The sequence below is a fragment of the Micropterus salmoides genome, unplaced genomic scaffold, assembly GCF_014851395.1.
Source record: "Micropterus salmoides isolate LMB-PRFRI ecotype aquatic unplaced genomic scaffold, ASM1485139v1 Ms_hic_scaffold_13, whole genome shotgun sequence".
Classification (NCBI taxonomy): Eukaryota; Metazoa; Chordata; class Actinopteri; order Centrarchiformes; family Centrarchidae; genus Micropterus; species Micropterus salmoides.
The window spans coordinates 35762611-35776193 of NW_024040374.1; the positions used below are offsets into that span (position 1 = coordinate 35762611).

At 39.5% G+C, this 13583-nt stretch overlaps 1 protein-coding gene across 1 annotated transcript; it reads right to left on the reverse strand.

The window, feature by feature from the left end:
• Window positions 1-4115: 4115 nt before the first annotated feature.
• Window positions 4116-9727, reverse strand: LOC119900196 (NXPE family member 3-like). The gene is made up of 5 exons (XM_038714954.1): window positions 9424-9727; window positions 8035-8368; window positions 6213-6283; window positions 4778-4984; window positions 4116-4696 (listed from the first exon to the last, which is right to left on the reverse strand). Exons 1-5 carry the CDS (start codon window positions 9725-9727, stop codon window positions 4143-4145), a joined length of 1470 nt encoding a protein of 489 aa, XP_038570882.1. The 3' UTR covers window positions 4116-4142.
• Window positions 9728-13583: the final 3856 nt, after the last annotated feature.

Below are 13583 nucleotides of genomic sequence, written 5' to 3' on the forward strand. Positions count from 1 at the left end.
CTTTCTAGCGCAAGGATTAAATATAAACAACCCACAAAAATGAAGATCCTGTAACTGGAATTAATATTATACTAGTGGTAAGCTATATAGTATACTATTATATTAAATTCTAACAAATATAGTAACATCATTTATTTAATATATTAATATTATACTAGTGGTAAGCTATATAGTATACTATTATATTAAATTCTAACAAATATAGTAACATCGTTTATTTAATATATTAATATTATACTAGTGGTAAGCTATATAGTATACTATTATATTAAATTATAACAAATATAGTAACATCATTTGATTAATATATTAATATTATACTAACTTACTTGTTTACATATGTTTGAATAAAGTTATTGTTATAAATATTGTTCAGTAATCATGTTGTGGTGTGGGTGGGTGGTGCTGGTATTTTGGATCTGTCCCTGGTTCAAAAACATCTAGTCCGCAAGTTTTCTGATGACTTGTCAGTGTTTAAAAATATGTGTCCTTGTTTTAAAAGCTGTTTTGAATCTGTCAAATTAAAAAAAGCTTTGAGAATGTTTGAGATTGTCCAGGTACCAGAGTCCTCCACTGTTATCATTATTGCACACAGAAACACACAGTATAAATATGTAATACACTGTTTGTTAATAAACTCTGTTACTTGTTAAAAAAAATCATAATTAACTAGGGAGAAATAAATAAAAGAAAACCTGTCAACAGGATTTTTATTACAATTAAACAGAAAGTTAATAAAACAATGGTTAAAAGAATGGAAAACTAGCTTTCCTTTTTAACAGAAGGAGAAGCCAATTCCGTAAACATAAAGTAGAAAGAAGTTACTTTAACAAATTTAAATACAAACAAACCCTCTAACAGAGAGGGGCAGACTGTGTTTGTTTTAACATTGCTCACCGGTCTTAAACATACACACTCCCTAGGGGCAGTACCAGGATGAGCACAGGACAGACAGAACAAATTGATAATTATTATTCCATTCTGCTAATTGCTGCTGATACTGTCACTGATTACTGTAAAGTGATTTCATGTACATTGCATTGTGCTAATTGCTAAATTTTCATTGCATCCATTGTTATATCATTCAAGCTGGTTCCTGCTCATTGCTGACATTATCAAGTCAGTTAGTCATGTTCATTGCTGACCTCATTCAAGCAAGATCTGTGACATTTGATTAGTTCCAGAAAAAAATAGATGTAATCAGATTACAGGTACATTTTGTAAAATCGGAGATTATTCATAGGGATTACTTTAATCATAAGTTTTCCATGAAACAGAAAATGCAGTTCTATTTGCTTCTGTATATGTTTTTTTATATACAGTTTATGTACGTGTTTCTGTAAAAATACAAAGCTAGCGAGGGACGTGACGCAGACATTGATCAGCGTTTACAGACGCTAATCTGTCCGCCAGGTTGCTCCGAGCTCCCAGTACGGGGAGAGCTATGGCTGCACAGCCAACTGAGCTAGTTGGTTGTTAACTAACTTCAGCAACAAGTAAAGCTGTGTACCCATTAGTAAACTCTGAATCACAGAATTGAGGCAGATCTGCTGGGGGACATAAAAGTAGAATATATTTTCTCCATATATCTAATATTTCTCCATCAAATATGATCCAGTTTCACCAAAATCAGTGAAGAAAATGTGTTTTTGTACAGTAATCAGTGGGGCCCAGTCCAGAAACACTATACTTCAGCAACATTATATTGAGAAATCTTTTCATTAAGTACAGAATGAGAACATTTTAAAATTCTCTTTCCAAATGACAAACTCTTAAATATCATCAAGAATACCAAAACATTTTTTGTCATTGATGGGCCAGAAACTGCCATGGTGTTGGCATAGTGCAAAGCATATCATATAAAAACATTTAAGCATGGATTTTGATTTCATGGGAATGAAAGATTTTGTATATTTCTCTAAAAATACACTGAGCAGACAACGCATCAAGTAATCCGAAAGTAATCATGTTACATTACTTTTATTGGTACTTGGATTACATTATTTATTACATTTTAACAATTAGTAATTGTTCCGGATTACATTTTTAAAGAATCCTCCCAACCCTGAGTACATTATAAAATACACATTTATTAATTTTTTACACAACCAGTTTTATCAATAGCCATAAATTTGTTAACAGTATTATGTTACATGTAATTTAATTATGTTGCATTAATATTCTGATAACCATTTAATGTTGACTTGTAAATATATGTTACATCATGAAACTTAAAGGCAAACCTAGCACTCTGAGCATGAGTACTACACTCTGCAACTGGATATATGGCTTCCTCACAAACAAACTACATACAGTTTGGACTGACGGTCACTTTTCCATCACTCTAGTACTCAGCCCCCATCTGTACACTGACCCCTGACTGCAACACCCGACAAGAGAACTCTGTTGTGAAGTTAGCGGAAAGTTAACACCACCATTATCGGCAGGAATTTCAACCAATGACGAGACTTCATATTGGGAGGAAATAAACAATCTTGTAGAGTTTTGCACAGAGAACAGCTTACTGCTTAACATCAGCAAAACCAAGGAGCAGGGTGATTTAGGAAAAAGGAGGTGAAGACAAACGCCCCTGTCGACATCAGTGGAACTGAGGTGGACATGGTTCACGGTTTCAGATTCCTGGGAATCAGCCCCCTGATGACTGTATTTCCTATAGAAATGTAAGAAGAGCATAGCAAAATTCTTGTGGCTTCTTGTTAACTTTTACAGAGGAACAACTGAAAGCATCCTGACTGGAAACATCACAAATTGACATGGAATCTGCACAGCCCAGGACAGCTCTGCAGAGGGTGATAAAAACCACCAGAACCAATGATTTCTGGGCAGTTTGCAGAGCATCAGTGAATTCAGTGAGGTGCCCGACTACTAAAAGATAGTATAGACTATAGAATGTAAGAAACGCCCATCCTGTGGGATAACAATAGTATCTGGTGCATACACCATCCCAGCAATCATTTTGAGACAGATTTTCATGGTCCTAGATCACGTAAAATATTTACCAGTGATTGATGACCACCAAATACCATTTAAATACATAGTCAAGTGTCATTTTACAACTTAATGAATTGCTAAGGATCACCTAAAAAGCTCTGTTAAACAGCTGCATGGTACATAGGGGATTGTGGGATAGCACATAGGGCTGCAAATGGTACATCATACTCCAGAATCTGCAGGATCTAGACCCTGAATTGAGGCACAGCCTGTTTTTCAAGTTTCTGGAGATTTTACCTTTTTACCAGCCAAAGTTAGGGGAGGAACATAAATGTTGAGTTTTAAAGAGTTACAAACTTTAACTGAACTATTATTTTTAATACATTTATTCAATTAGAATTGTGTTAACATAATTAATGGTTGTTGTATCATAATCCACAATTTCTTCATCAAGTCTTAAATTATACATTTTGATTCACAATCATCTGGTCATCCGTTTGTATTAATTTATTCTTGTGTTTTTCTTTGTTAAATCTGCAGTCAGGAAAGGTTTAGAGGTGCTGGTAGATTCTGTTTCCTTCCAACAGAGCCATGCTAGCAGTTTCCCCTGTCTTTATGCTAAGCTAAGCTAACTGGTTAAAACTTCTTATTGAATGGACAAATATGAGAGTGGCATAATCTTCTCATCTGGCGCATTGCCAAGTGTAAAACTATTTATTTAAAGTAGTCTGTTGGTACTTTTCTCCCAAAGTAAATAGTTCAAGTTCATTAAACTATCAAACTATTCAAACTATGGTGAACATTGACCACATTTTACCTTGGAGTCAAAGTAGCAGAGCACAGGTTCTGTCTTAAAGGTAGATTGTTAGCTGCTGGATGAAATCCCAGCATAGATAGGATAACTATCTACAGGGCTTCTGTATGTGTGTTTATGGCAACAGTATATTTTCTAATGTAAGAGACATTTTTTAACACAAAAAGAGAAAAATGTTACAGTTTAATGTTTTTGTTTATCTTGGTGATCTTGTTTTAGCTGTATGTGCTGTATGTCTATTTTTGTGTAAGTACATTGAGAGAGGAACAAAAACAGTCAAATTCCTTGTATGTGTACAAATACCTGGCCAATAAATCTGAATGTGATTTTTAATCTGCTTCATTGATTCTGCTACAGTTAGTGAGCAACCACACATCTAACCGCCCTTTTTAGGGCATATGTAGGACAAGAGAACATTAATCATATTCTTAATAATGGGAGGAGGTGGGTGGACGTCGTGCGGCAGGTGGTGGGCGAGGCACATCTCCCAGGCATCCACCAGATGAACATTCAGACCTTTGAACACAGCTCTGAGCACTTTGTCACCGTTCACCGCATACCAGTCGCTGTAGCCTAGTGCCATAGTAGAAGTCAAAGCTCTGGGGTTCCCGGTCCGGATGACGACCAGTGTGCCTGGAGCCCTGTCCAGTAGCCGCACCACCGCCCTGCGGATGCTCTGCAGCCGCCGGATGTAGACCTCCATGGGGAAAGGGGTGAAATGAGCCCAGATGCTGAGAGCTACGACAGTGTCGATGCCTCCAGTTAAGCCATCTAGTTCATTGGCAACGTAACGCAGCTCGGCGGTTGGAACAATGGTATAACTGAGAGGAGGACCGTGGCAGCGATATGTCACCAAGATGTTGTTCGCATAGTCCAAGGCCATGAAAGGTCCAACTTGCATCGGGCCGCGCAGGTTAAACTCCTTAAGGTCTAAAAGTATTAAAGAGAACAGATGAAGCTGCAGTGTGAACAAAATCAAACTGTTGGCAGAAATCCCTGTGGATCAGTTACCTGGCAGTGCTGCTTTGAAGTACTGAAACCACTGCCTGATGGTGGAGTCTCCATACAGGTGGACCTTCTTGCCTTTCAGACACTGACTGATGGCAGAGGAGGTGTTGAACTGGTGAACTGTGGTGCCACCCAATGCTCGCCACACACCCTGGTAGTAATAGCCAGAGGGTCCAGACTTCACAATGCTGCTCTTCACCTCCGGTTGACCTGCGAAGAAGTTAAAGGATACGGATGGGGTTATTTTATACTGTCAAAAAATCCCATAAAAACAAAAACAAAAAAAACCCACTGTCTCTCCCCAAACTGTTTGTGGAACTCCAGTCAATTTGTTACTACTGAAGACATAAATCCTTGGAAATATGTCACAACTTTATTTTATTTATTTATTTATATTTATATATATATTTTTTTAAAGGTTCAGTTCATTATTCAACGTATGCATTTGTTGGACTATTTTCAGCAGTGTATAAATACGTATTTGGTGCACTACTGTTCAGCAGGACAGTGGGTTTGGAACTGTATTGACACAAACTACAGTGCCAAACATTCATTGCGATAAAAGAATGTCACTTGCAACAGTGTGGTCTGTTTGTCCAGACCTTAAAGTCTGGACAAAACGGGGCTCAAGTTGTCCAAGCAATGGAAGTCAGAGACCGTTGTGCCCACATCTTTACAGAGACCTGCCCCATCAACATCCCAGATCAAGCACTCGTCATGCAGACCTTGTTTGGCAAGATGAGAGGAAGTGGACTCTTCTGTGATTCTTGGCGCTTAAACGCAATTGAGATGGTCAGACTTTTATATGAAGATGAAAACCATATTACCATCTTGTTGCTGTGGTTTACATTCAGATGCAAATTCCAAATAATGCACTGCGGAATGTTGGGTGGGTGTATACGCCCATGTTGCCTCTTTAGCCCAGTGTTTATTTTATTTAGTTAAAATATTACCATGTTTTAATACACATTTAATCATCTGTTAAGTTCTGTGTGTGTAGCATGAAGGATGAAAAATAAACAACCTTGTACTTTGAAAATTAGCCATTCACAGTCTTGTGAAATGTTTTGAGGCTCAAATTCACTATCTAGAGATGTAAATGGTCTAATTATTTTGTAGTTTACTGGGATTACAATCTTATTGGACTTCATATACCTCACAAGAAGTATGAATGTACAAAACTGGTCTTCAAAACTGGAAGAAACTATGTTGATGCCAACGAGAACAAACAGGCATCTGTTTTAACTTCTAAAAGTGGCTAATGTACCTGCTAGCTGCTAATAAAATCAACTAAAGCTAATATGGGGGATGGTAAGTGATTAGTTGTTTACAAATGTCATCTTTTCTACCCGTTTCATTGTTTGAAGCATATTTTGTTTTGAACAAGAGTAATTGTATTATTATTATTCGGTAATGGTGGCAGTAAAAAATGCTTTACCTTTCTTTTTTGGCATCACAGTGACACTGGCAGCTCCCGAAGCCCGAACAGAGACTTTCATGTTGACACCACTGAAGAAGAGCACATATTATAGAATATTTCTTACACATACACACCACAACATAAATACAAGAAACGAGGACATGAATGAGAAATAAAAACCTTTTAATTAAAGTTAAAACAAAAACACAAAAATGGGAAACAACTGCTTGAAAATTTCCTTCAACATTACATTTATTCATTTAGCTGACGCTTTTATCCAAAGCGACTTACAATTGCTATACATGTCAGAGGTCGCACGCCTTTGGAGCAACTAAGTGTCTTGCTCAGGGACACAACGGTGGATGTCTTACAGTGGGAATCGCACCCAGGTCTCCCACACCAAAGGCAAGCATCTTATCTATACGCCATCACCACATTAGAGATAAAGTTGCACTATTTAATATTTTCATATAAACAATGGGTCAGATGACTGTGTATACTGCGCAAGGCGTTGCTTGCAGTGACAAACCCAATATTGTGGTTTCCTTCAGCTCTACAGATTGTAGTAACATCTTACAGCTTGTTTTATAGCCTGCCATTCTGGTTGAGTCGAGACATAGAAGGCAGTGTTTTCATCAAAGATGTAAACTGTACTGGATGTAAACTGTAGGTTAAAGCCTGCCATTGGCTGTGTATTACACACAGTATACCACTTTTCAAAATCCCTTTAGCTACTTGAAACAGCAACAACCTCAGTGTTATGATCTGGTCAATCAACCTCTGCAGACTTAAACTCCAGCCCTTCACCTCAGAATTCACCTGATCACCGGCCAGTTTAGTGGCAATTCGCACGCTATGGCCTCTGCGTCTAGTCTCTCAGTCTAGTGTCTTTTTCACTTGTCTTGTGCCTCGACAGTTTTTTTGTCTCAGCACATGGAAGCGCAGTCGTCTTTTTTGGAACTTGTATGCCTTCTCTCCGCCACTGCCCTACAGAATTTTAACGTTCACCGTCCTGTTTATTGTTCAAGAAATCTTCTATGTAAAATCTAACCCCTGCTACCGTGTCTGCTCTTGGATCTTTTGTGCTCAGTTTACCACTCAGGCAAGCAACCTACATTCTGAAAATAGTTACCCTAACCTGGTCGCTAACAGCTCAAACATAAAAAAGCCAGTGGCTGTAACCTTTTCTTTTGCTGGGATATAGCCATTTAAACAACAAGTTGTGCAAATGTTCCACCAAACAAGCTCCTCCAGACACTGTTTTGCAGGGGCATCGTCGCTGCATTCAGGGCTTAGCACCACCAAAGACGATTGTAATTGGTTTAAAAGATTTACAAACAAGCCAGAGCATTTTTCCCCTACTGTAGAATGATAATGGGTGGTAGCGGAGGCAGATATTTCCCTGGAGACAGAAGCTAAAACGCCTTACTTTTGCCATTAACACAACTCCAAATGAATGCTAATGTTGCTCCATGTCTACTGGATGGGTAAATAGGCCACTGTTTGCTAACACTTTAGCATTATCAACTTTATAAGGAGATAATATGTAGCATGTTTATACTTACACTGTCCCAAAGTAGAAAATATAAATGTAAGTGTGCAAGACTTATCTAAGATAAAATGTATAAATTTACAATAAAAACAAATGAATTACAGTAAATTCCTATCCAGTGTTCTTATTGTCTACTCATATTATTCTGATGGATTCATTTGATTTGGATTATCTTAGAGTAAATCTTCAGTCAGTGTTTACTGCCTGTAGTTGAACTTTGGGAAACTTCCCATCAAAGAAATACATGTTTATTAGAAGTCACACACACTTGTTTCTCTGCTTCCTCACCTTTGAAAGAGTTTCTCTTCCCCTGCCTTGAGGTTTTCTTTAAAAACTCCCCTGGAGTGGCTGATCCTGGTATCACAGCTCAGCTTCTTTGGCTTGTAGCAGAACCAAGGCTCGCCTGTACGGAGGTCAGTGTAATTGCACAGCGGCTGCTGGGTTGGACGTAGGCAGACGTTACAGGTAGTGGTTTCAGAAAGAGAGCCAGAACGGAAGAGGCTGTGGAAATAAACCCTGTCTGGCTGTTCACTGTTCAGCCTGCGCAGCACTGTGACAGCCTCACTAGGGTGAACCAGCGTCACCTGACGGGACAGAGAACCAGAATTTTCACTGTCCAGTCCTGGTCAGTCATGTCAATAAAGACAAATCAAGTACTAGTGTTTTAAGCTGCACACCTTGTCTCAGGTGTAGTTACCTGGAACTCCAGTTCTATGAATACATGAATAGCCCTCGGGCTTCGCTATTGGTTTACCCTAACAAGGTTCTGCCTCAGCACCTGAGACAGAAGTTTTGCACTGGCTGATGGGGGGTAGCATCCTTCCCCTATTATGGATTTATTGCTCGTCTCCCTTTGAAACTCAACAACAACCACCACAACCACCTGGGCTTGTGGTTAGAGAGCTACGAACTGGGGGCTATTTCAACATCATCTTCCCCTTACTCACGTTATGAGTTAGGGCCCATGTCTCAGTGGGTTGCTTCTAGACAACGTGACATGTTTCTGAAACAGCCTGTGTTTCAGTGTAGCAATGTGGAAGTGTTTAGATGTTCCACTGGCAAAATGAGGGATAAAAACCAGAGGCTGGGGGAGACTGTGACCATCTGACAGTCTGTCCCTCATTCACCCCTAGCTAGTGCTAAAAAGATCTAGCTAGAGCCTGTTAGCTTGTGACACAGCCTGAGCGGTACTAGCCCAGTTAGCAGAAATGTGCTGTGGAAACAGAATTAAGGTTTATCACGTTGTGGCCATCCTTTTCCAGGAGATGAGCTTCCTTTATCAGTTGTGTTCATTAAGATGCAAAGTTTCCCAGAAGAATTTAGTGCTCTTCTTTTAAATCACACCATTTAACAGTAGAGCTGTGAGACAAATGTAATTTCCATTCTATGTAGAGACCACTGACTAGACATTGAAAAGCATACTTGAACCTTCTTGTGAGCTGAGTTTCACAATTACTAAGGAATTCAAGTGGTGCGAGAAGTGAAAGTTAACAGGGGTATCAACAGTAACTCAGGGGTGTGGGGCTTTTGTGAATGATCAATTGGACACCTACAGTACAACTAAAGTCAACATGATAGTGTTCAAGCTCACCTCAACCTGTGTGCCTCCTTCCCAGAGTAAAGAGAACACAGCAGAGTAGGAGCCATTGAGATGATCCACCACTTGTCCAGCCACACCTGCACCAAGCTTCAGGTTGTGCAGCCTGGAGAATAACAGATCTCCCCCAGACGTTTTTGGGCGACCCTTAAAGTCATACATTTTGATCATAACTTCCAGCTGATCCCCTACGCGCCACTCTCCTCCTCCCCTCCCTTGTGGGAGAATGGTGAAGCTGCTGTGGGCAGGATCACTGGTCTGCTCCAGGGAAAGAGGATCTGGTAGAATTGAAGTTTCAGGCCAAGCAATGGAGTCTAGTAGGAGGCGTTCCTCCAGAACGTCCGCAGGGGAAGGTGGCTGGAAGGTGCAGAAGCTGTCATGCATGTTACGGTGAGTGGAAACCCTTGGGTAGATGATGGTGAAGTTCACTTTATGCTGAAACTCTCTGAAACTCTGAAAACAGAAAGAGTTGGTGACAAAGATGCATCCACCAAGTGTACTAAAAGCAAATTAACTAAATAAAATAAAGGGCCAAGATGGAGCATAAAACAATAAATATTGTTAGGGGTTTTAAGAACATATGCGTTGTTAGCTGTGGGAATTTCTGCGTTTCCCATCTTCCCCTGTGGCCTTCTCTATGTTCTTAAAACTGAACCATGGGGAAATGCAGGAGTTTCAAGATCTGGAATCTGCTTTACACAAGATTTTGTTTGTGTGTTTCAATGACTTTCTCACTGAAATTATTGAAATGGGCTATTTTACATCATTGGCCCAGAAGCACTATAAAGGCTCTTTCATACCTCTCTTTGACATGAGAGACAACTGTTTTCATGGCTGAGAGATAAATGGAATTTTGTCCGTGACAGAAGTAAAGTATGTAGTTTAATAAAATCACTTAAATCAATTAATAATTTTTATTGCTTATTTGGGAATGGGTTGTAACCTCACATAAAAATGAACCGCACACCTGCTTTCTCTGTCCCTTGGAACAGCCACTATGCTGAGGCCTATGTGAAGAAATCGGGTCGGATTTTCTGCATGCTCTCTCCCGAACCTCCTGCCTACTGAGTCTGAACTGTACACTCAGCAACAACACTGCAGCTAATGAAATGGGGTCCACTAATTGAAAAAAAATGGCCGGCTCCCAGCAAAACATAGACTCCAACACAAACTTCAGTAAGGATAATAAACAACAAAAAAGTTTTATGTGCTGGAGCCTGTTGGGCCAAACAAGAATCAAATCGTCAGCAGGAGAAAACCAAAACACAGTCAGTATAGCTGCAAGCGGCGATTCGCGGGTTCATACCTTTTTTCGCAATATCGCCATCAAAGTTATTTCACACATACGGTTTAACATTGTTATTAAACACATCCTGCAAGTTTTGTAACAACTGGACAACAATTTTCTGATCTATAACTCAATTTGTATCATTCCACATCCAGTTACGATGCATTTATAGCGCCCTCTAGTGGTCAATTTGAATGAGACTTTCAGGGTATGTGTGAGGTGGTGATGTAGACATATCCTGCAAGTTCTGTGTTGATTGGACAAATAATATGCATTTGTAGCCTGTTTTTCGTTTTATCCCCTGCAGTTTGTTTGCATTTATAGCACCCTCGGGTGTTCGATTTGAATGAAACTTTCAGGGCATGTTTCAGTTACTTATGTGGACATATCCTGAGAGATTTGTGATGATTGGAGAATGAATATGGGATTTATAGTATAATTTGTGTAATGCTAAGCACCTGTCTTGCACTTGTAGGGACGTATGTACATCAAAATGTCCAGGTATATCCGAAGCACCTATCTGAACATATCCTGTGAGTTTTGTGATGATTGGCCCTACGGTTGTTGATTTGTGGTCATTCATGTCCAGAGCCAAGCCCCATTCAAAGTTCATTGGTCCATATCTTGAAAAGTAATTGAGATATCGACATGCTTTATACAACTTTTAATAGGCTTGATCCAATGATGATTCACTGAAAATGTGGTGGCAATCAGAGTTACGGTCTAGGAGGAGATGTCAAAAATGTGATTTTCAAAAAATTCAAAATGGCGGAAAAAAACTCTAGACGGACCTTAATAGTCCTTGAGGCTTTTTTGTAGAGCACATTGAGCTGCACCTGTGTGAGAAATTTTAAGTCAATCAGACTTACGGAGTAAGGGGCGTGGCCTTTCAAAGTTTGCATTTTTAAGCCTTAATTATAGCGCCACCTTGTGGCCGATTGGGTTCATATTTCTGTGGAAGCTGATGCACACCATTTCCAGTTATTCCCCCAAGTTTCATGTTTCTAGCTCATTCCAGCTCACGGGAATTTGAGCCAGCGCGGCAGAACACAAATAATAATAATAATAATAATATATCTAAAACACACAAAAACAATAGGGTTCTACCGTATGAACCCTAAATATAGTAAAGGTGTATGAGTCAAGGAGAGACCTTGCCTCAAACACCTTACATTTGTTTTGGATGTAAAAAGCGACCCAGAGATAGCTTTCATCCTATTGGACAGGTAAACTAACATTACTGCAAAGCATGTGAAATATATTGATGGGGATTTTATGTTTTAGTTAGCTCAATTTTGAGAACATTAGCTAACACCAACCAGTTGCTAATGTTATCTGTTGCTAAATACTGTGGTTGCAACGTTATTACTTCAAAGTGTTGTTTTTAGCCTGCAAGAAATGTGATAACGGTACAAAATGTGGACAATTTGTTTATTAGCCTATGGATGCAAGGCAGGGGCATTGGCATGGATCAATTAAGAGTTATTTTCATTTTACCTATACTCAAGTTCAGAGCTTCTTCAGTGGTCTCAGTCACTGTAACTTATGTGACCCACATAATATACAATAATGAAACATAACGCTGCAGACAACAACACGCAGTGAAAGACCCATTCAGTAAGTTGCAGTAACATTATTTACTGTGGTCTAACTGTTCTACTAAAGTGTGGCAACAATCTCATTTATAATATCTGGTTATCTCTTTTTTCGGGCTTTATTGCTGAAACATGTATTACCCATGACAGAAATACAGTCACTGGAAAAGAAGGATGGCGTTTTTGGTTCAGGAGCAACGGACCACAGTCCACCCAGTTCGGTCAACCGGAACAGGCACCACGGCGGGTGCAGTGATGGCCCAGCTTTGACTTAAGACTGATCCTTGGCCAAGCAAAGGAAATTAGAGACTGTTGTGCATTTTTGTAGAGACCTGCCCTGTCAACATCCCGGATCAAGCACTGGGCGATAAATGTTCCGTGTTCTGTGCTGTCAGTGCAGGACTCCGGCAAGTTCAGTGGAGGTGGAGGTTGCACTGCAGAATGTTCTGGGTGTATACGTGTATGTATATAGTCATTGTATATAAATAACTGTATATCTTATGGTGAGGTTGATATTGATAAGACGAGATATGAGTGGGTTGCTGTACTTTTTAAGTGCTATAGTGTTTAAGACAATATGCATCCTCTAAACTAGTTAGCATTGGTTCTTTTGTAGTGTGCTGTGTGTGAGCTGCCTCAAGCAAGCCAACAGAATGATTGAGCACAACATATTCTGCTACTGTCCATCTACATATTTTAATGTATGTTATTTTATTTGAAACATTAATTGACGTGCCTGTAGCGTTGTTAGTTCAAAGAGACGTGCCCGAGTGTGCTTTGTGTGAGCTGCCTAAAGCGAGCCAACTGTATGACTGACCAGTACATATTCTGTTCCTGTCAAGATAATAAACGGCTGCATTGAGAGATACACAACGAGTCGAGGGGTTGATTAAACCGGCCAGATACAGTGAAGTGTAGCTGAGCGCGGTTACACAGGAGCACATGCTTCGAAACATAGTGGCTGCAATCTGAAACCTCACTACTAGATGCCACTGAAAACTACACACGGCTCCTAGTGCAGGATTGTCAGGAAAAATACCATTTAACTATTATTATGAGTCAACATTGACATTTCTAAGAAGGTCTATTCTTCAAGTTGTCCCAGTGAAACAAAGTTCTCACCTTTAGGAAATCCATGTTACCTAGCCCAAAGATTAAGCCAAACACAGCCAGAAAGAGGAAGATAGTGCTGTACTTCAGAAGGCATCTGCTCCCTCTATCAGTCTTCATCTCTGCATAGCACTGTGGCCACTTCATCTGGTACTGAATTAAAAAATAAAACCAATGGTTATGCTAAAGAATATTATTTACTAAACTTTGAGTCAATTGTGACTTTCTCTTCATACAGATAGTGTGG

Bases quoted from the DNA above. Each gene is read 5' to 3' on its own strand.
- LOC119900196 (XM_038714954.1), bottom strand. From the start codon at position 9,727: ATGCATGACAGCTTCTGCACCTTCCAGCCACCTTCCCCTGCGGACGTT. The intron at 8,369-9,423 runs GTGTGGCTGGAC...ATGACTGACCAG, and splicing joins CAACCTGAAGCTTGGTGCAG to GACTGGACAGTGAAAATTCT. The intron at 6,284-8,034 runs GTGAGGAAGCAG...GCTCTTCTTCAG, and splicing joins GAAGAGAAACTCTTTCAAAG to TGGTGTCAACATGAAAGTCT.